General features: G+C 34.1%; 1 protein-coding gene across 1 annotated transcript in view; it reads right to left on the bottom strand.

Moving 5' to 3' along the window:
* galnt18a (UDP-N-acetyl-alpha-D-galactosamine:polypeptide N-acetylgalactosaminyltransferase 18a) overlaps positions 1-24280 on the bottom strand; it is a 72798-nt gene that overhangs the window by 25245 nt on the left and 23273 nt on the right. Inside the window, exons 2-5 of the mRNA XM_067379545.1 lie at positions 9442-9634; positions 7914-8080; positions 4951-5134; positions 2746-2943 (exon numbers count right to left, since the gene is read on the bottom strand). Coding sequence (XP_067235646.1) covers positions 2746-2943; positions 4951-5134; positions 7914-8080; positions 9442-9634 — 742 coding nt within the window. The remainder of the gene's footprint in view (positions 1-2745; positions 2944-4950; positions 5135-7913; positions 8081-9441; positions 9635-24280) is intronic.

Below are 24280 nucleotides of genomic sequence, written 5' to 3'. Positions count from 1 at the left end.
TTGCGCAATCGCTCCAGCGGCCTCGTTCAGCTCCCACAACACTCGGTCCCGCTCTGCTTCAGAGCTTGGTCCTATCCCAATTGGTTTCCACCGGCTGTGAGGTGAAGACCACATGTCCCAAGATTCTGGGCTCAAACTTGGCGTCATCAAGCTACGCCTTTGTTTTGAATAGGCCTCTAGCGGCCTCTAGCAGACAGAAAATCTTACATATTGCACCTTTAACATATCATTAACTATAAACGCTCTGAAGCAAGGGAATCATGTAACATTAGCAATGCATTATTAGCTGTTTGATAACAGTCAAGCAAAAGACTAATCATATTAATTACCGTCATGTGTCCGACGTTGTAAAAAGCGATACCATTGTGCAGTGTTTACCTCAGTAAGTTGACCGAGTGGATCTCTGAGCTGGTGTGAGCAAGTGGAGGCGGGGCTAATTAGCATATTTTTAGATACGTATATACTAAATGAAGCAAGGGTGTAGAGTTACATTCAAGCTTTTTTTTCAGGCATGAAGGTTTTTTTCACAGAAAAAAATGCTTAAAGGTGCCCTAGATTCAAAAATGTTATTTACCTTGGCATAGTCAAATAACAAGAGTTCAGTACATGGAAATGACATACAGTGAGTTTCAAACTCCATTGTTTCCTCCTTCTTATATAAATCTCATTTGTTTAAAAGACCTCAGAAGAACAGGCAAATCTCAACATAACACCGACTGTTACGTAACAGTTGGGATCATTAATATGTAAGCCCCAAATATTTGCATATACCAGCTTATGTTCAAGGCATTACACAAGGGCAGAACGTCTGGATGTGCACAGCAGAATCATCAGACTAGGTAAGCAAGCAAGAACAACAGCGAAAAATGGCAGATGGAGCGATAATAACTGACATGACCCATGATATCATGATATTTTTAGTGATATTTGTAAACTGTCTTTCTAAATGTTTCGTTAGCATGTTGCTAATGTACTGTTAAATGTGGTTAAAGTTACCATCGTTTCTTACTGTATTCACGGAGACAAGAGCCGTCGCTATTTTCATTTTTAAACACTTGCAGTCTGTATAATTCATAAACACAACTTCATTCTTTATAAATCTCTCCAACAGTGTAGCATTAGCCGTTAGCCACAGAGCATAGCCTCAAACTCATTCAGAATAAAATGTAAACATCAAAATAAACACTGTACTTACGCGATTAGACATGCTGCATGACGAACACTTTGTAAAGATTCATTTTGAGGGTTATATTAGCTGTGTGAACTTTTTTTATGTTATTTAAGGCAAGCGTGAGCTCTTGGGGCGTGGAGCACGAGATTTAAAGGGCCACACACCCTGAATCGGCTCATTTCTAATTATTCCCCAAAATAGGCAGTTAAAAAAATGAATTAAAAAATATATATGGGGTATTTTGAGCTGAAACTTCACAGACACATTCAGGAGACACCTCAGACTTATATTACATCTTTTAAAAAAAAGTTCTAGGGCACCTTTAAATATCATTTTGGTGATCGAAGATGAGTTCGAAAGGATAATATTATTGATTACAGGGAGACTTTAAGAGCACAAGGAGAGTGATTTTTTTTTAAAAATGTGAAAAAAGTACACATTTGTGAGAATAACTTACTTTAATTTACTATTCAGTCGGGATGTGGTTTAGTTTTTGGGCTTCGTTTTATTAACGTAAAAAGGCGCATACTGCTACTTACTAGTCTATTGCTCCAATTTTTTATGCTAAATTCTATTTGTTAATTGTGTATTTTGTAAAAATGTTATCTTATTTCATTTAGTTTCACTCCTATTTCTAATAATAGTCTAAAAGTCTATTCTCTTTTTGATATTGTTTTAAAGTTTTATTCTTTCTGTATAATATTTTTTGGATGTGGATTTTATTTATACATGTTCCCATTTATCTGTTAATATTTTGTTCATGAGAAATAATTAGTGTTATTATAATAATTGAGTATTATTTCATCATGTCTGTCCAAATCTAAAATACAATATTTCTTCTCTTCTGAATTTTGCTGTTTTGTCAGATATCATTTCGCAATATGGCATTAGTTACTTCCTAAGTTGGTTTAGATTTCGCCCAGAGTTTCCTGCACACAGCAACAAACGCATCACGAAATGTCCAATTTCCGTAAAAATTTTCTTAAGAACTGGTTCTTTTTAAGTGAGTCAGTCAAAAGTGTTCATGAATCAGGGGCTGTTTACACGACACCATTTTCAAATAAAAACAGAAAAAAATTTTTGTTGTGGCCGTTCATTTACACAACATTTTGAGAAGTTTTTGAAAACGAATCAGCGCAGGATGTCAGCACCATATTAGGACATTGGCGGCTTTACTTTTCTACAATGGAAGAGAGTGAAGGTGCATCGTCCATCTTTTTTTACAGTCTATAAAAAGAATTGGTATGTGCTCTCAGGCGTGTAGTCTTTCTTTAAAAAGTGACATCGCCACCTACTGACCTGGCATGCATAATACAGCATTTTTCGCCATTTTCGCGGATCAGTTTTTTACATCGTTGTCGTGTAAACGTACCCTCAATGTTGAACTTAAGAGTTTGAATCAGATTCACTCATCCACTGAATCGGAGTGTTACTGAGTTCACAACTGACTCCCTAACTGAACCATGAGTGATTCAATGATTTTTTAGTTTGAAGTCATGTCTTAAAACAAAACGTTATAGACACTGTCTATGTAAAACCATTAATCTGACACTGATTATATCTTGCATGAATACCTGATTGGTGCAGTTTGATTCTTCTGTGTCCACCAGGATTTGGGAGGGTTTAGATAGCGACACCAAAGTTCCCAGTCAAACCCTTGAGCTGAGAGCGGATACTCTTCGATCTCAAACGTGTCGAATTTGATGTTGTCGAATGATGGCGAGATGACCCGGGTTCTGTCCTCTTTGATTCTGTGAAGGATTGGTTCAGCCCTTAGATCAACAGAAATAGAATGTTTTAAGTTCATGGGCAGTAGGTTTTGGATGGATCTAATTTGTCCTTTGGGAGTTTCAAAATCCCAGAATATGTTTAATGCAGTTCCTTCCATCCATGCCACTGCAAGTAAAAGGTGATTTCACACTTGATTATTAAAGCTGATTGTAGTTTTCACTTTGGCAGGCAATGGCTTTTCAGAACCTATCGATCTAAAACTTAAAATGTCAATGGTGTAGATAACGGTATTTTAAAAGAGCATCTCAAAAATTGCAAAGACAGGCATTTGCGCTGTGTTTGACCTCTAAATATAGCCTCAGGCGAGCTAAAAGCTGTACTATCCACTCTGTAAAAACCATACCGAAGCCCAGAGAAACTTACAGATGCATCTATGAACTGAAAGAACACAGCTTGAATTTCCATTAGATACACTTTGGACACTATCCAAGCCCTTTAACAGGTGTTTTTTCAACATGTTGCACTGAGAATAATTAACAGGTATGTAAGTTGACAGCTGTGCCTAGCACAGTAATTGCAGTAGACAGGCACTTCTGCTCATATTCCTGCCCTCACACCCACAGGGAACTCACACCACACATGAAGAACAGGCAGCATCCACATATACAGCTGGGCCTCCATCTACATTTTAACAGTCTCACTTTGATTTATTAAGCAAGCAAGTATTTGAATTCACTCGTATTTGGGGTCAAAAGAGCAATGAAGTTACAACACTCTATACAAACAATGATCAAAAACAACATTACACAGAAGGACTATTCACACCAAATCTGAATTCTCAGCATGAAAATGACAGAACGAATAGATTTTAAATGAAACAATGCATGCCTATGAGCTTCTTTACGGTAATATTTTTTATTTGGAAGATTGATTTTCTATTTATTTGAATGCCAAACAGAGAATGGCATTTTCAGAAAACTCTGTGCAAATAGTTTTGTTGAAAGCTTTAATGAATATTTTGTACTTTTATGCTGTTTAGTCATATCAGACTGGGTACAAATAGGCTGTAACAGAAAACTGGACATGAAAATGAATTTATTCAGAACATTTGGCCCTCTTTCATAAAACATATGCAAATTGTTCAGTGTAAATTGTTCCTGAAACCATTGTTACATATATTGTCTTGTTCAATTCTATACGGAAATTTCCATAAGAATGGTTTTATGAATAATTTACACTGATTATGATTTTGTTTAACATTTTCGTTCATAACCCTAATCCTACTACAAATCTACCTGCCGTCATTTGGTATAATAAAAATTAATATGTGCCAACAGTGTCATTAAAGAAAAATTTGATCATAATATAATAAGTAATAGTGTGTTTGCTCATGTTTTTTCTTTAAATCCATTATCAGCAGATAAAAGTTTTGTACAACATAAGGAAATGTTCATTTACTTACTTTAAAAATCAAATCTTTCAATTCAGTCATACTACTTTTATTTCATAAGCAGTGTTAAAATTACACTTGATCTATAAACCAAGACAAAATTGTTTACAAGTTTACAATTGTAAATTTTTTATCAACAACCTAAAGATAAAATAATTATATATATACAGTGTATAAGATAATAAATGATCTTATATATGTTTAATATATATGATATATTTAATATTCTAATGTATATATATATATATATAAATATATATATATATATATATATATATATTACTGTTATATGTACACATTTTAAATTCATATTTTGTAATTTATATTGCAAATTATATTGCATATTTTTTTTTTTTTTAATATAAACTCTCAATCATATTTTGAAGACATCAAAATGATAGAGAGCAAAATGAAAAATAAATTATATATATATATATATATATATATATATATATATATATATATATATATATATATATATATATATATATATATATAGTACTGTTATATGTACACATTTTAAATTCATATTTTGTAATTTATATTGCATATTATATATAATTTTTTTTTTTTTTTTTAATAATGAAGTTTCACTGACCATCCGATGTTGAACTCCACATGAGCATCAAACAGGGCCACGATGGGGGCGGTCGCAGCTCTCCAGCCACTGACCCGAGAGCGAATCAAACCCTCCTGTTTGTCATGCCGAACCACTTTAATGAAGTCGGGACGCTGCTGGTTGGTCTCATCCACAAACCTCTGCAGGTTTTCCAACAGTTCAGCTTTGAGTCAATGGAAGGGAAAGAGGGATTAGTTGAAAAGCCTGCAATATAAAAACTCATAGCTCATACCTGCTGTTTACTTAATCACCCTTGTGCCCTCTAAGAAAGTTTCAGTACTTGCCAGAAATGAAGCGGGGAGGCCCTAGTGACACGTGTACCTGACTTTTATTACATTCTAATCAAAATTCGTTTATATAGACTCCCCCTTCGACCTCTCAGGGAATTAAGAACATGAACTGAAGCGCTGCAAACATCAGACACTAATATTTGCCAGCGGTCTGTGATATTTGGAGTCTCAACCGCTGTCTGCTGGTGATTACTCCCCTCCCATCTGTCTCCTGTGCTGTTTGTTTTTATTAGAGAGAAAGCCATCATCCTGTCTCACCATGGCAACCAGATGGTGTGACGTGGGGCCGCTGCCAATCTGTGGGAGAATGAAATGTCCAAACCTCTGCACCTCACGTTAACCGCCCTGCCCCCTCGCTATATCCCACACATGCGGAGTAAAAGGTCACTGTAGCATAACCACTGTGAAGTCATTATTCTGGAAAAACCAAATACTCTAGAGGTGAATGGGAGCAAATAAAACGCTTTACTTTCTGATCGGCCTGAGATGAACCCACCTCAGTGGTGTACTTTACCGCACAACAAACCAGCGGTTATCTTCAGAAAATCATCTTTCTTAAGCCAAAAGTCAACACCAGGGTTTTTTTTTACACATTTTGATGCCAAAGAACCGCAAATTGCAGGGACCCACCTGCTAAAATAGTATACAGACACATGTGAAAAATAATGAATTTGATACTATAGGCCAGTTGCATAAAAATAGGCATTATGTTAAGACTGTCTCTTAAGTACTAGTATAACCAACTAGCGATTAGTCAAGGGGCAGTCAGTCTTGCAATCCAGTCTATGCTTTTATGTAACTGACTTTACACAGAACAGTCTTAAAGAAAAAAAATGTGATGACTAATTAGCAGTTTATCCAACCGGCTCTATATGTAGATATGTCTTTATTTTTTGAAATCTTCAAAATATTTATTTGTGACCCTGGACCACAAAACCAGTCATAACTCACACGGGTATATTTGTAGCAATAGCCAACAATACATTGTATGGGTCACAATTATGGATTTTTCTTTTATGCCAAAAATTATTAGAATATTAAGGTAAAGATCATGTTCCATGAAGATATTTTGTAAATTTCTTTTTGAAAGTGTATATGCATTGTTAAGGACTTCATTTGTGAAACTTTAAAGGCGATTTTCTCAATATTAGATGTAGATTCCAGATTTGCAAATAGTGTCCTATCCTAAAAAACCATACATCAATGGAAAACTTGTTTATTCAGCTTTCATATGATATATAAATCTCCATTTCATAAAATTGACCCTTGACAAGGGTCACATTTATTGTTTTTACTTTTAGTTGATAATTTATCCTATATATTTTATATGATATAATATTAAAATGTGAACTGTATTATTATGTATTAATAAATTTGTATTAAAATACTTATTTACATTTGTATTTATTTGTATTTTACTTATTATAATGACAATGTATCTTAATTATATTTAATAATATTACAATATTAGTAAATTAGTAATATTTTTAACAATAATTATTAATATCTTTAAAATATTTGTTTTTACTTTTAGGTTGCTGTATCATATTTAATTTATATGATTATACAATATTAAAATTTTATCAAAAATATGAATTATTGACTATTAACTATAATTTATTTAGTAATATATTTATAAAAAAAATTATTATTATTTCTTTTATTAAGCTGACAGCATATTTTTTCACCACTATTAATAATATATATATATATATATATATATATATAGACCCATTTATCCATTTATACTGTATTTGATACTGTATGTGATTTTATATTGTCCTTGTACTAATACCAGAATAATTCATATATATATATATATATATATATATATATATATATATATATATATATATATATATATATATATATATATATTTTTTTTTTTTTTTTTTTTTTTTTTTTTTTTAACAAAGTTTTTTTTTTTTTAGTTTTTTTTTAAATAAAAAAATATTAATATCTTTAAAATATTTGTTTTTACTTTTAGGTTGCTGTATCATATTTAATTTATATGATTATACAATATTAACATTTTATCTATATAGACCCATTTATACTGTATTTGATACTGTATGGGATTTTATATTGTCCTTGTACTAATACCAGAATAATTCATTCATTCAATAATTATTTTATTTATTTATTTATTTTATTCCCAGGGAATGCATAGATTTAAATATAGAATATGATGTATTTGCTCAAATGTAAATATTAGCTGATGGACGCACACTTCAAAACACTACAAGGAACAGTATACCATCCGGGAACCTTTCGGAAACTATGATTTTGGCACACACTTCATATACTACTTAGGACACATTATACGCAAGTTGGTACACAGCCTAAGTAGATTTCTCTTTAATTAAAGATTTTGTTTGATTAAACTGGCTGCTTCTAGACCAGAATATTTGTGAGAGAAATGTCTTGCTTCTGACACCAAAGCATAAAACATTTAGATGAGCATACTGGATGTACATCTGCTGCCCATAATCCCCTAGTCTTATCATGTTACAGACCTCAGATATTCTTTCCACATGAATCCACATTTATATGCATTATTCATTGTAATCTGTCATACAAGAATCAATCCCCACTGAAGGAGTCCCTGCATGCTTCTGGCAAATAAATAAAAAACAGTGCTGGGGCCCTCACCGTTGTTGCTGTTGTCATCAACGAGGATTATCTCCTTGAGTAAGTGGGAGGGCGTCCGATGGATCGCAGAATGAACAGAACGCAGGATGACCGACAGCGCCTCGTTCATAAATATGAAGATGATGCTGACTTGTGGTAGATTGGAGGGGTATGAGATGTTTCTGCACCTACAAGAGGGGGAAAAAAATAAATGTAAATAGAGAAGCACACACACCTGGAAGACAAGTCTTTAAATATTGATTAAATATTCTAAAAGAGTCTAAAAGGAGATGGATATATATTCTGACTTATATTTTTCATTTTAAAATTGAAATGAATTTGAGTTTTGATTTTATATGACCATTTTATAGGTGTTATATATAATCACATAAACAGAGGTGTTTAATTAAAAGTTGTACGCTATGAAAGATGAGGTCCGTGCCACATTTACTATTGCTTCACATAAGTCCATATTGGTATTGGTGCAACATTATAAAAATATGTGTTTTTAGCTAAATTAAATAATTTTTATTTTTGTATATAAAGACAAAATAAATTACAAAAATATTATCTGTAAAATATTTACTTTTTATTACTGTATATTTATTTTTTTAGATATTTTATTATATTACATTTATACATTTTTTATTTTTAATATAAGCTATATTTTCTATATTTAAACTACTAAAATACTAAAGGGATATGGTAGTGGAAAAAAAATATGGGATGGTAGAAAAAAAATCTATTTCAATGCTTTTGCCTTCACTCGCAAAATGTTTGAGTTCCCCCCGAGAAACTTTGTGTTCCCTCGCAAATAGTTTTCATTCTCCCGAGAAACATTGCGTTCGCTCACAAAATGTTTGCGTTCCCCCTGAGAAACTTTGCGTTCGCTTGCAAAATGTTTGTTCGACTGAAAAACGTTGCGTTGGCTTGCAAAACATTTGTTCCCCTGAGAAACTTTGCGTTCGCTTGCAAAACGTTTGTTCCCCCGAAAAACTTTGCGTTCCCTTGCAAAACGTTTGTTCCCCTGAGAAACTTTGCGTTCGCTCGCAAAATGTTTGTTCCCCCGAAAAACTTTGCGTTCCCTTGCAAAACGTTTGTTCCCCTGAGAAACTTTGCGTTCGCTCGCAAAATGTTTGTTCCCCCGAAAAACTTTGCGTTCCCTTGCAAAACGTTTGTTCCCCTGAGAAACTTTGCATTCGCTCGCAAAATGTTTGTTCGACTGAAAAACGTTGCGTTGGCTTGCAAAACATTTGTTCCCCTGAAAATTTTGCGTTCCTTGCAAAACGTTTACGTTCCTCCGAGAAACTTTGTTTGCTCGCAAAATGTTTGCGCTCACCTGAGAAACACCTGCGTTTTCTCCCATCCCTTATTTTTTCCACCACTATTATTTAATTTAAAAGGACTAATGATTTATGAGGAAATTTCCATATCTTAACTTCCTCTAAGTGATTTTTGTTCACTATGACCATAATGATACAGGAAAACCAATGTTTGTAAAAGAACAAAAGGGTGTGTGCATATATGCTGATAAAAATGATTCATTCACCCGTCTGGCCTGAGGTCTGGGATGGCTCTGTCTAGAGAGAGCCTGTCGCTGAGGTAGCCGTTGTAACCGTAGTACTGAAACTTCTTCAGGGCCACTTTGCGGCTCTCTGGGCCGAGGTCATGACCCCAGTGTGCAAAAAGAGAATCTGAGAGGGACATGTCAGCTGTGTCATCTCCATCTTTTAATGGTTTCTCTAGAAGTTCAGACGAGAAGAACAGTGTTAGCAGTGTTAGTGTAAGCCCAAAAGCTTCTGGGTAAGGGTGGTCATCACCTAAACTGTCACATTTTCATTCATGCTGAGTTAATAAAAACAAATAATATAGAAATTGCATATTATTCATAAACAATTTAATAACAACAATAATTTACATAATAAATAACAATATTATCATTATTATTAATTTTCAATATATTAGTTTTTAATATTTTAATTATTTGTATTAGTATTAGTATTGATGTTGTTGTTAAATGCTAATAATTAAAATAATAATTATTTATAAATAATTAATTTATTATTATTATTCAATAATAATTTAAATATTTACTAATAAGTATTATTATTATTAATAAATATTTAAATATTTGCTTTTATATAAATATTTAAATTATTATTTTATTATTCAGCAACAAGGACAATAATAATAGTAAATAATAAATTATAATAACAATAATAGTATTAATAATAACAATAATAACTTACATATATTACATAAACTAATCAATCAATCAATCAATCAATCAATCAATCAATCAATATTTATTTATAAAACACATTTAAAAACATCTTAAGTTGACCAAAATGCTGTACAATGAATGAATAAATAAAAAACTAATATGAGGAACAACACAATGAAATACAAACAAACATGTTTTTTAACATGACACTAAGATAACACCATGGGTTTTGACCATGCACCATGGTAAATACATATTTTTGGACATTTAACATGACAATTTCATATACATATACATGTTATATGAATATGGTAGGTTATACTGTAATTTAATACTATGGCATTATGGTATGATAACACCGTAGTACTCTGCAATGGAAGACAGCCAGTTGCAGATTGGAAACTATTACCACAAAAATTATGCTTCCATTACTTCAGTCACTTCCATTCATCAACTCAGTGATCCCATCAAGGTCTTGAGGAAAGCTAATTCTTCTTGCAGAAACTCTCCATCAAGCTGCATAGGCAGCAAATATCTACCATCCACTACATCAAATTCAAATACTAAGAAAATATGACAGGCTGCACAACTATGAATGCTGAGTACGCAGGCAGAACAGAGGGAAAGTGCCCTGGCAATGCACAAAGAATGATGAAAGGCCAATGCAGGTAATTAAGGAATGTTAATTAACAGCAGAGGTTATTTAATTACAGCCACTGCAAAGACCTGGTCCAGGGAGAATAATTCATCTTTGCCACTGCAGACACTGACAGTTTGAAACCAACTTCAGAGCATAAGACACTGCTTCTCTGAACTATAAATGCCTTTTAAGGGGCTGTTGTGTACATTAGTGTTGTCAAAAGTCGGCACTTTCAAACACTTCCATGTGCTTTCAAACGCTCCCGTGCGTTGATCATTGAAGCCAATCACAGACATATCTGTTGAACTCATGAACACAGTGGCCAGTCAGAGGTGTTTAATAATCCGCTCAACAGCGCTAAAAATGCTAGGGGGAAATGCTATCGTCACATTTTTAAAATTGGTACCGAAGTTGGTACTTTTGACAACTCTAGTGTAAATATACGCCAAAAGAAGTCAGTTTTAGGAAGCCATTCCTTTAAATTTACATAAAAAATAAAAATAAATAAATAAATAAAAAATCGCTGATGCTAATCTTGGCACTTTTTATTTCTAGCTTACTTTGTGAGCATTATCTTTTTCGATTATTTCCAAACAGCGATCTCAACGTAGAACATAAGCTAGGCATGCGGCTTGAGAGTCACGTTTACAGTAAAATAGAGCTTAGCCTCATTCCAGCTCTATTCAGCATGGTAGCCTACATTCAAATAGAGCCAACAGCGTTTTACTGGCTAGGAATCAAATGGCAAGATGAATAACAGTATTTATGGTCCAAAAAGCATCCATTATCGTGTTTAGAAGTACAGTTCACCATGTAATTCAGGTAGTCTCAACATGACCACACTGATATGCAGAGTAAATAGGTGTCCTCTGTCATTGTGCTCAAAATGACTTCAGATTCAGATGATAATCTAAGCAGTTTCACTGACACTGTTGTTTTGTATCATGATAAGAAAAGAGGAGAGAGTCAAACAGTGACTGAACTAGAAAGAACTGCAGAAGCTGACAGATCAGTGTAAGTAGGTGGAAAAAATGATCTTCCCTTCATATGATGTGAACAAAAGGAAGAATACTTTAAAGTTTGCTGATGGCACCTACTGTGATATATCTACTGCTGTCCAGAAGAGAAGGCTGAAAATGAATGTGGCTCTTGTAGAAATCACACAGATGACAATTAAATTACATACAGAAGGGCTAAGCAACAAGCTAACTAAAGTTATGGACAAAACATGCTTAAATTAACTTAACCATTGATTTTTAAATCATTGCTCTTTCTGGCATTTTGTTCTTATTTATGTGTGGAATAAATACAGGTGAAAAATTGATATTTGCAACAATAATATTTTATGTATAGGTTCCAACGGGGTTAATTACCAATTATTCTACATTATATCACAATAGCTCTAACCCAAATGATAAAAAGCCCCTCTAGTTGCCTTTATATTTTTATTATTATCAAATATATACCTTTTTTCATCATCAGGCACTTTAAACCTAGCAATACAATACTATAAAACATATATAAAATACATTTATAATACATAAAATAATTATGAAACATACAAACAATAATCCTTCAAAATGAACATAATTTAAAAGACATTCATAGCTTTGCATCACAAGCTAATTATAATCAAGTCCACAAAAATAAATGCATATTTTTCCACTATCATGCACTTTTCACAGTTGTTTCCACCACTGAAAAAAAATTAAAAAAAGGGTAATTGCAACTTTTTCTCACAATTCTGACTTTTAGAATTGCGTGATATAAACTCACATTTGCGTGTTATAAAGTCAGAATTGCGTGATATAAACACATTTGCGTGTTATAAAGTCAGAATTGTGAGATATAAACTTGCAACTCTGAGGAAAAAAAAGTCAGTATTTTTTCCTCAGAATTATACTTTATAACTCGCAATTGCGAGTTAATATCTCACAATTCTGAGAAAAGAAGTCAGAATTGCGAGTTTATATCTTGCAATTGCAAGAAAAATAGTCAGAATTGTGAGACAAAAAGTCAGAATTGCGAGTTTATATCTCTCAATTGCAAAAAAAGTCAGAATTGTGAGTTTATATCTCGCAATTGCAAAAAAAATAGAACTGCGAGACAAAAAGTCAGGATTGCGAGTTTATATCTCGCAATTGCAAAAACAATAGAACTGCGACACAAAAAGTCAGAATTGCGAGTTTATATCTCGCAATTGCAAAAAAATAGTCAGAATTGTGAGACAAAAAGTCATAATTGCGAGTTTATATCTCTCAATTGCAAAAAAATAGTCAGAATTGTGAGACAAAATGTCAGAATTGCGAGACAAAAAGTCCGAATCACAAGACAAAAAGTCAGAATTGTGAGTTTATATCTCGCAATTGCAAAAAAAAATAGTCAGAATTGTGAGTTTATATCTCGCAATTGCAAAAAAAGTCAGAATTGTGAGTTTATATCTCGCAATTGCAAAAAAAATAGAACTGCGAGACAAAAAGTCAGAATTGCGAGTTTATATCTCGCAATTGCAAAAAAAATAGAATTGTGAGACAAAAAGTCAGAATTGTGAGTTTATATCTCGCAATTGCAAAAAAAATAGTCAGAATTGTGAGACAAAATGTCAGAATTGCGAGACAAAAAGTCCGAATCGCAAGACAAAAAGTCAGAATTGCGAGTTTATATCTCGCAATTGCAAAAAAAGTCAGAATTGCGAGACAAAAAGTCAGAATTGCGAGTTTATATCTCGCAATTGCAAAAAAAGTCAGAATTGCGAGACAAAAAGTCAGAATCGCAAGACAAAGTCATAATTGTGAGTTTATATCTCGTAATTGCAAAAAAAATTGTCAGAATCGCAAGACAAAAAGTCAGAATCGCAAGACAAAATGTCAGAATTGCGAGACAAAAAGTCAGAATCGCAAGACAAAAAGTCAGAATTGCGAGTTTATATCTCGCAATTGCAAAAAAAGTCAGAATTGCGAGACAAAAAGTCAGAATTGCGAGTTTATATCTCGCAATGGCAAAAAAAGTCAGAATTGCGAGACAAAAAGTCAGAATCGCAAGACAAAAAGTCAGAATTGTGAGTTTATATCTCGTAATTGCAAAAAAATAGTCAGAATTGTGAGACAAGAAGTCAGAATTGCGAGTTTATATCTCGCAATTGCAAAAAAAATAGTCAGAATTGTGAGACAAAAAGTCAGAATTGCGAGTTTATATCTCGCAATTGCAAAAAAAGTCAGAATTGCGAGACAAAAAGTCAGAATCGCAAGACAAAAAGTCCGAATTGCGAGTTTATATCTCGCAATTGCAAAAAAAGTCAGAATTGCGAGACAAAAAGTCAGAATTGCGAGACAAAAAGTAAGAATTGCCAGTTTATATCTCACAATTGTGACATTATAACTTGCGAGATAACTCAGAGATTTCGCAAAAAAAATAGTCCGAATTGTGAGACAAAAAGTCAGAATTGCGAGTTTATATCTCTCAATTGCAAAAAAAATTGTCAGAATTGTGAGACAAAAAGTCAGAATTACGAGTTTATATCTCGAATTGCAAAAAAAATAGAACTGCGAGACAAAAAGTCAGGATTGCGAGTTTATATCTCGTAATTGCAAAAAAAATAGTCAGAATTGTGAGACAAAAAGTCAGAATTGTGAGTTTATATCTCGCAATTGCAAAAAAATAGTCAGAATTGTGAGACAAAAAGTCAGAATTGCGAGACAAAAAGTCAGAATCGCAAGACAAAAAGTCAGAATTGCGAGTTTATATCTCGCAATTGCAAAAAAAAGTCAGAATCGCAAGACAAAAAGTCAGAATTGTGAGTTTATAGCTCGCAATTGCAAAAAAATAGTCAGAATTGTGAGACAAAAAGTCAGAATTGCGAGACAAAAAGTCAGAATCGCAAGACAAAAAGTCAGAATCGCAAGACAAAAAGTCAGAATTGCGAGACAAAAAGTCAGAATTGCCAGTTTATATCTCACAATTGTGACATTATAACTTGCGAGATAACTCAGAGATTTCGCAATTTTCGCAATTGCCTTTTTATATTTTTTATTCAGTGGCAGAAACAAGCTTCCATAGTTTTCCCCCTTTATACTAATTAATTAATTTATTTATGATTAGATGCCATATCAGCAGCAATTGCTATATTCGTGGAAAAAATAAAAAGTATTTAAATTCTAAAACAATATAATTTCTATATGCAATCATTTATATATATATATATATATATATATATATATATATATATATATATATAAATGATTATATATATATATAAATGATTATATATATATAATATGCAATATCCATTTTCAATCTACTCTGTAAATCTGTTAAAAATGGACATGTTCAAGGCAGTATGAAATAAATGACTAATAAAAATATTCTTTCTTGCCAAAGAAGTACTAACATGGCCTTTGCTCAGCAAATAGAGCTAATTCTTATCCATTCAATAAAAAGTACAAGCTCATTTTACAAAGTTGTTTGAAATCAATTTTTATAATCCTTAACTGCTGTGCTCACTAAAGATGATTAGACAAAACCCTGCACTACAAACCATGTATGTACATACAGCAGTGACTGTTACTAGATGAAGTTCTCACTGCTAAGTAAATTACTTTTTCATCCCTTTAAGCTCTAAGTACTGAAGTTACTGAAGAATCAGGTAATATACAGTATTTACGTTAAAAATATCTCCACCAAAACCTTTCTTTCTTTTTATCCGTGGAACACAAGACACATTTTTGAAGAATACCCAGGCCAGACTTTTCAATATAATGAAAAACAATGAAAATTGGGACTGTGAAGCTCCAAAATGACAAAAAAGCACCATTAAAGTATCATAACAGTGTTGCACCATATTCCAAGTCTTCCGAAGTCGTACAATAGCTTTGAGAGAATACATTATCCAATATTGTTCCTTTTGCCTTCCACAGATGAAAGAAAGTCATACAGGTTTGGAACGACATGAGGGAGAAATATTCCTTTAAAACACAGCTAGAAGAAAAGATTCATGTTGTGAGAGAAATATAGCAGCAAAGATCCAATCCAAAACAAAGTTGTTTCTCTTTTAAAATACAAAAGCCTCGGGAGGGTTGCGTCAGAGTGGACGGCTAGCATTTCTGACCTCGCCTGTGGCATGCTGTCTGCCTGTCAGTGCCAGCTCTATGGAGCGAATGTAAAACAAGACACCAGCATGTAACCCAAACTATTGAAGAGCACATGCAAACAGCCTGCAAATGCAAAAACATCATGTCGTTCTGACATTTCAGTGAATCACTTTGCCACAAATGTAGGGTTCATGTGAGCGCGCGTCACATGTGGTTTGCGTGCCTGTGCGTTTGTTTGAAGAGGACTGAAGACAACTATGACTCACAGACCCGAGACGATGTTGAAAGCCAAAATATGAGAGCGCTCACATGACCCTAATGAGTTACATAGCTGACCTAAAGTTTTACTGTCAAATCCATCTCTACAGACCGATGAGACAATGCAGCAGGCCAACGGAGCTCTGCTTCCCGAAAAAATATAATACACACAATGAGCAAATATAATACACAAATTACTGGAATGAGTGTTTCTTCAACTACAGTCACTTTTATTTCCCAAGGCTTGATTTTTATTAAAACTAACTGATTTTAACTTGAAGGTCACATTAAAACTGTCTTGGAAATGCCTTTGTTATTTTTCTACTTTTTAAGATTTGTATTGTTTTAACAGACCCAGATTTTCGACCATTAAAGGTGCCCTCAAATGAAAAATTGAATTTATCTTGGCATAGTCAAATAACAAGAGTTCAGTACATGGAAATGACATGCAGTGAGTCTCAAACTCCGTTGTTTCCTCCTTCTTATATAAATCTCATTTGTTTAAAAGACCTCAGAAGAACAGGCGAATCTCAACATAACACCGACTGTTACGTAACAGTCAGGATCATTAATATGTATGACCCCAATATTTGCATATGCCAGCTCATGTTCCCAACATTATGAAAGGCATTAGACAAGGGCAGCCAGTATTAACGTCTGGATCTGCACAGGCAAATCAACAGACTAGATAAGCAAGCAAGAACAATAGCGCAAAATGGCAGATGGAGCGATAATAACTGACATGATCCATGATATCATGGTATTTTTAGTGATATTTGTAAATTGTCTTTCTAAATGTTTCGTTAGCATGTTGCTAATGTACTGTTAAATGTGGTTAAAGTTACCATCGTTTCTTACTGTATTCACAGAGACAAGAGCCGTCACTATTTTCATTATTAAACTCTTGCAGTCTGTATAATTCATAAACACAACTTCATTCTTTATAAATCTCTCCAACAGTGTAGCATTAGCCGTTAGCCACGGAGCATATAGCCTCAAACTCATTCAGAATCAAATGAAAACAATATAACAGTATACAATACTCACATAATCCGACACATACATGCCGCATGCATGACGAACACTTTGTAAAGATCCATTTGAGGGTTATATTAGCTGTGTAAACTTTGTTTATGCACTGTTCAAGGCAAGCGCGAGCTCCGTGGGTGTGGAGCAGGAGAATTAAAGGGCCAGTAGCCCTGAATCGGCTCATTTATAATGATGCCCCAAAATAGGCAGTTAAAAAATTTATTTAAAAAAATCTATGGGGTATTTTGAGCTGCAACTTCACAGACACATTCAGGGGACACCTTAGACTTATATTACATCTTTTTTTAAAAAGTTCTACGTTGCACTTTTTCCCATTCAAAACAATACGAGTGATGCGTCTTAGTCTTTGTGCATTCTCCTGTGTTGGCGTAGGTTTATAAACGATTTACCTTACAAATCTGATGAAATGGCGCAGATTGTGTTCCCAGATGAACATTATGCGCCACTTCTGGTATTTTGTCAGTTACTCAACACGGGTAAATTGCAATCGAGGATTTTGTAAAATCGAGTACTCGAATTTAAAGCTGCAGTCTGCGATTTTTCCTCTTTGTTGCCATCTCTTGTTTGAAACCTGCAGTTGCAGTCATATGCGGAACAGTTATCTGTATGTGCATTCAGCTCATCAGTGCAGATGAATCTAATGCTTGCTGATACTGTACGTCAGAATCACAGATTCTACGTCTTGAAAGTATGACCAATATTAGAATTTTTACCAGAAAATATCATCTGAACAAGTAAGTAACATTTCTGCCACTTTTGTTCTGACCAACTGAGGAAAAAGGCATCAGGCCTATAATAAATTTCGCTGCCAATGATGATTAAATCTAACGATCGCTTAGCTCGGATCACGCCAAACCGTGCAAATTATTATTACTGTTATACTTTGTTCTCAAATCGTTAATGTTAACAACATCAGCATTACTATGACTATTATTAGCGTTACCCGTAGATTTCAATTTCTGTAGCCACTCCACAGTCCAAGTCTTTTGCTTTTTGGCTACGGCTGAATCTCCAGTTGTCACTGATGATTGTCATTTGGATCTTTCTGGATTACAATCCACCATCAAAATGATAAGTTTAATTATTTCAGCTTCTGTGAGAAAAGGCTATGAATGATCCGCTACCAGCAGCATCATCACGTGATAAAACCGACTAGACTGAACGGGACTCCTTCCTTTCTGTTTACGGACGTGACGTAATGACGCACAGAGGAACTGCTGCATGCTCAAATTTCCTGCGTAAATCCACCATGCCACTCTTATTATAAAACATTATTACAAGTTACCATTGTGAATCGAGCTAAGATAATGAGATAGTTTTGAACACTGGCTGGTTATGTACTTGCTCAAAAATTGATTTTGGATCATTTTTAACCAAAATAAGTTATGGACTGCAGCTTTAATTGAGGAACTGTCACAGCCCTATCTTCTAGGCAATAATTTTATCCCTTAAAACTCATCTATAACAATCAAAATTACATGTGTTTTTCCCTGTGAAAATAATTTCTTAATGCCTTCTACATCCTTGCTGTATTTAATATAAGCAGATCCATGAATATGCAAATGAGTCCCCACCAGCTCCACTACTAGATCAACTGCAGTAAATGCTACACAATTACAAGTGGAAACCGCATGATTCAGAAGAAGAGGAAGAACAAATTATACAGGGTCGTCTACAAGTCGATGTATCAGAATGGTAATGCATTTATGCATCACTCAGTCTCTACAACGTCGAGCACATAACGGTAATTGATATGATTAGCTTTTGGCTTGACTACATTATCAAACCGCTAATAATGTGTTGCTGATGTTACGCAAACCATGTTCCTGTTCAGAGTCAGACTGAGCTGCCTTCTAAAAATCAGCATCCTTAGAAAAGCTTTGAAAGACATCTAGTTCATCGTAATATCCATCATAATATCCATCGTATCATATGCATAATTCACTATATTGCTATATGTCCCCTATTTTTACTGCATGTACTGTATATACCCTGTAACCAGATAAATTAAATATGAATAAATATTTTAAAATATAAATCTAATCCATTTAATTTGTCAGTAGGCAAATGAAATCAATTAAACAAAGAGTGAAAAGTGTGCTTTAAAAGAGTATACAGGACCAAGTTGAAGGAACACCCATAATAAATAATGCATATTGTTTTCCAGTTGCATCTCCTAAGAAACATTCATTTTGTGAAGATGCAAAGCTATGACGTCATTAACTTGTTGGCCTGAAGCTGCTGCTGCCGTAAGATAAGAAGTGCATGACTAAAAGGTAACAGGACACTCTACTTGATTAAATTAGCCAGTAGTGCACAGCTCTAAAAGAGGTGAGCAAAAGATACACCATAACAATTTGTTCACATTGTCTAAAAATTTATTTTTTTTAATATATAAATGATGACATAGTCCGCTGTTTTGAAAACTTCATGCAGCAATTTAGATCATCGACCAATGTAAACAGCTCTAAGCACACTTCTGTTTATTGTCTGTAGCACCACAGACCAATTTCATTATTCGTTCACTTTATTGTGCCAGTGCAAATAGTTGGCACAGACACTTTCATAAAACAGTTTATTGCTTTCTTTCAATGCAGTGTATCTTAATCCAAATAGCTCTTGCATTTCAACACATCTGAAAGTCTCTCTTGCTGTTTTGCACATATCTCAGGGCCGGATCGTCTCTCTGCACACTAACAGCGTCATTATACATTCTGGCCAGTCAAGAGCTGCTAGAAATGCTTCACATTGCAGAACAAAATGACCAGATGCCCAAAGCCATTTCCACAAGCTGAACTACACAGCAAGAGCATCTGTAACCATGACAGATAGTGCTGTGAATGGCTTCTGAAATGCTCAATCTATTCTGGTATTACTCGTTGCATAAGGGGTCTTTTAGACAGCATTCTTGAATATATTATACCATATACATACATCTTAATATTTTGAAAAGCCTTAGTCATTCCACGACCATCATACCTTCAAAGTTATTTACAGTTATAGTACTTTTGTATTTTTTATATTACTTACTTTTCATATCGGTACATGTATATCTTTATAGATTCAAAGTCTGCGATGTTCACCAAGGCTGAATTTATTAGATCAAAATACAGTAAAAACAGTATTATTGTGAAGTATTGTTACAATTAAACAATTTATAGGGTTAGTTAACCCAAAAATGAAATTTCTGTCATTAATTACTCACCCTCATGTTGTTCCACACCTGTAAGACCTTCATTAATCTTCGGAACACAAATTAAGATATTTTTGATGAAATCCGATGGTTCAGTGAGGCTTCCATTGACAGCAAGATGCCCAGAAAGCTACTAAAGACATATTTAAAAAAGTTCACGTGACTACAGTGGTTCAACCTTAATGTTATGAAGCAACGCCAAAAAAATAAAATAACGACTTTATTCAACAATATTTAGTGATGGACGATTTCAAAACACTGCTTCATGAAGCTTTCCGAATCTTTTATTTCGAATCAGAGGTTCAGAGCGTGTATCAAACTGCCAAAGTCACGTGATTTCAGTAAACGTGGCTTCGTTACGTCATAAGCGTTTTGAAATTTCAATGGTTCACCACTGGGGGGGGCTTCGTAAAGCTTCATGAAGCAGTGTTTTGAAATCGCCATGTTATGAAGCGATGAGAATACTTTTTGTGTGCAAAAAAACAAACAAAAATAATGACTTTATTCAAATGATCCAGCATTCTGGTGTAGAACCTGGACTATGACTGACATGGAAGAGATGAGATTGTTGAATAAAGTCGCGCAGAAAAGGTATTCTCGTTACTTCATAACTCGAACACTGTAGTCATATGAACTATTTTAACGATGTCTTTACTACCTTTCTGAGCATTGAAAGTGGTAACTGTGTTGCAGTCTATCGGAGGCCAGAAACCTCTCGGATTTCATCAAAAATATCTTAATTTGTAGTCTTACGGGTTTAAAAATGACATGAGGGTGAGTAATTATTGACAGAATTTTAATTTTTCGGTGAACTAACCCTTTAACTGTTTTCTATTTGAATATGTTTTAAATGTAATTTATTCCTGTGATGGCGAAGCTGAACTTCCAGCAACCACGCAGATTCCTGTACTATCAAATATGTTCATGCCACTTTGCATTTCCTGGATCTCTTAGACCTTGTTATCTGGCCTCCTTCCTTTTCATTACACAGTTTTCAAAGTAGACTAATTACACCAATATGGGTCAGACCGACCTTATTCCCTTCAAAGCGATTATATTAAGCGCATATTTCAGATGAAAGACATCAGAAGTTAGTGAGCACTCAGCTAAATTCATGTTTCCAATATGTTTGTGATTACTTCAAAAGAGCAACAGTCAATCACATTTAATTATTGATTTCTTATATTTCTTACACAGTGGCCACTGGAATATTTTAAAAGCCAGATATTCATATCTGTCTTCCCTGATCATTAATGCCAGACTATAACTGCCAAACAGCATATATTTTTCTGAGTTCAGGACATGAATCCCTTGAAAGTAGGAAGGCTACAGGGCTAATGTCCCAACCTCCATCATTAAACAATATTGTGACCTGAGACAGGGCAACCCAAGGCTACAGAATGGAGAAACTGAAGGTACGTGTCCTGACCGTCTAAACGCTCCATCTGCACACATTCGCCTTCCCCTCCATCACACTATGTGCAGCTTATGGAACAGGACAGCTTGCTGGCAAACCCAGGAAATATATTTTATTCAATTTCTCTGAGAGTTTTTGCAGCCCTCCAGGGATGGTGACACAAAGAGCAAGTGAGGCTGGATTCGATGACCTGGCTCAGCCTGGAGCCAGAGCCGGTCCTGAGGAGAGAAAGGCGTAACGTGATCCGCCGTCCAGGCTGGCCATCTGTCTGATCACAAGAGAGGCAGAAAATGGGCCACCATGGAGTACCTCCATCAGAAGAGACGGATGTAGAGCGGCAAGACATTCTGAAGTTTAGCATGTACATCAGATCCATTGGATTTCAATCACTAATAATTGCACATAAATTTGTTAAGGGATAAGAATCATGATGAATTTAACTATTCCGGTTCTGATAATGTTTTTTTTAGGAACAAACATTTAGGGGGAAAAGAAGCAATTGCATTGCTAAATCAATATGAGTCACTTCAATTAAAATGCAGCATAAATGCAATCAAATAATTAAACAACAATGCTAAATAAACAAAAATCTTGCCATAGTTCATTCATTAACATTTATAAAACACTGACAAAACTTCAAATGCACAATGTTATTTGAACAACCAATCGGTAGCTCCTGATTTAAGTCTCACAGTTAGTTGACGATGTAAGTGTTTGACTCATTAAAAAATAGACTCAAAGTCATTTGTTTAGGAACTGGACTGCACTAGTTTTGCTGTATGTTTTGGCTTCACTCTAGCTCACAAGAGTAATTAGTCCGGGAGTCGGACTATACTGGTTGCACCATGTTTTTAATTTATTAAAGAACTGGCTCACAAGACTCATTTTTTCAGGAGTACACTGGCTGCTCTGTAAGTTTTTGATTCACTAAAAAGAACTGACTCATAAGAGTCATTCGTTCAAGAGTTGGACAACACAAGCTGAGCGGTATGTTTTGATGCACTAAAAAACGGTTCATAAGTGTAATTTATTTAGGAGTCAGAACGGTTCAATTCAGGGGACCTGTTACCACAACTTAAATAAATGCATGGTTGCAAGTTAAAAATTAGAATTAATTATTTTAATTAAACCTTTTGAGATGCAAACATTATTTTGTAGAGTTCTGTTGACATAATAATGTGGACTAATCCTTTAATGTAATGATCGACTTTTAAATAAACTTTTCCTGATAATTTACTCACCCCCATGTCATCCAAGATGTCCATGTCTTTCTTTCTTCAGTCGAAAAGAAATTAAAGTTTTTGATGAAAACATTCCAGGATTTTTTTTTGCCATATAGCAGACTTCAATGGGCACCAAAGTTTCACTGCAGCTTCAAATTGTTCTACACAATCCCAGATGAGAAATAAGGGTCTTATCTTGTGAAACCATCGCTCATTTTCTGAAAAAAATTTGAAAATTATATACGTTTTAACCATAAATGCTCATCTTGAACTAGCTCTCATCCTCTTCTCTATTTGAATTCCAGCAGTGTAGACACTGCTAAATGTATTACTGCCCTCCACAGGTTAAAGTTTGAACTAATTGTTATATACTATTGAACTAGCATATTGCATATAAAAATTAGTTCAAAACTTTGACCTGTGGAGGGCAGTAATACACTTAGCAGTGTCTACACTGTTGGAATTCAAATAGAGAAGAAGATGAGAGCTAGTTCAAGATGAGCATTTATGGTTAAAACTTATATAATTTTCAATTTTTTTTCAGAAAATGAGAGATGTTTTCTCTAGATAAGACCCTTATTTCTCATCTGGGATCATGTAGAACAATTTGAAGCTGCAATAAAACTAATTTTGACCTTCAACAGTTTGGTGCCCATTAAAGTCTACAATATAGAAAAAAATCCTGGAATGTTTTCATCAAAAACTTTAATTTCTTTTCGACTGAAGAAAGAAAGACATGGACATCTTGGATGACATGGGGGTGAGTAAATCATCAGGAAAAGTTGTTTTAAAAGTGGACTAATCCTTTTACCTTAATATCGTCTGTAATTTAAACTCAAATTTCTGTGTGAATTGGCTTTTTAAAGAAATTAGGTTGTAGTAACTTAATAAAATTGCCTTGATAACTTCAGTAATTAGGCAGTGGATTTGCTTTGCATGCTTTGCATAGGACTGGATAAGGAAAATAAATGTTGAAATTAAGTTTTACTTTATTTGTTTTTAGTGAAGCGAAAGACCTGTTAGTGTTTAAAGTTGTTATGTTTGACATTTAAAAGAGTTTCTGTAATGTTGTTAAGTTTTTGTGGTTACCATTGTGCTGAAGAATAGATACATAAAGGTAAACACTACACGCGTTGTAAACACTACGCTAGCTGCGTTTCCATTAATAATCTGTGCAAAACTTTTGCGATATTTTCAAAATATCGATAAAAAAACTTGTGAAATGACGGCGCTTCCATTATTATGTGACTAAAACTTCTTCTTTTTTCCTCTCGCGGTCATTCCAAAAATCATGGC

Source organism: Chanodichthys erythropterus, chromosome 24 (genome assembly GCF_024489055.1).
Source record: "Chanodichthys erythropterus isolate Z2021 chromosome 24, ASM2448905v1, whole genome shotgun sequence".
NCBI lineage: Eukaryota > Metazoa > Chordata > Actinopteri > Cypriniformes > Xenocyprididae > Chanodichthys > Chanodichthys erythropterus.
Note: the sequence above shows the minus strand (reverse complement) of the source record. Positions and strands in the feature narration are given on the sequence as shown.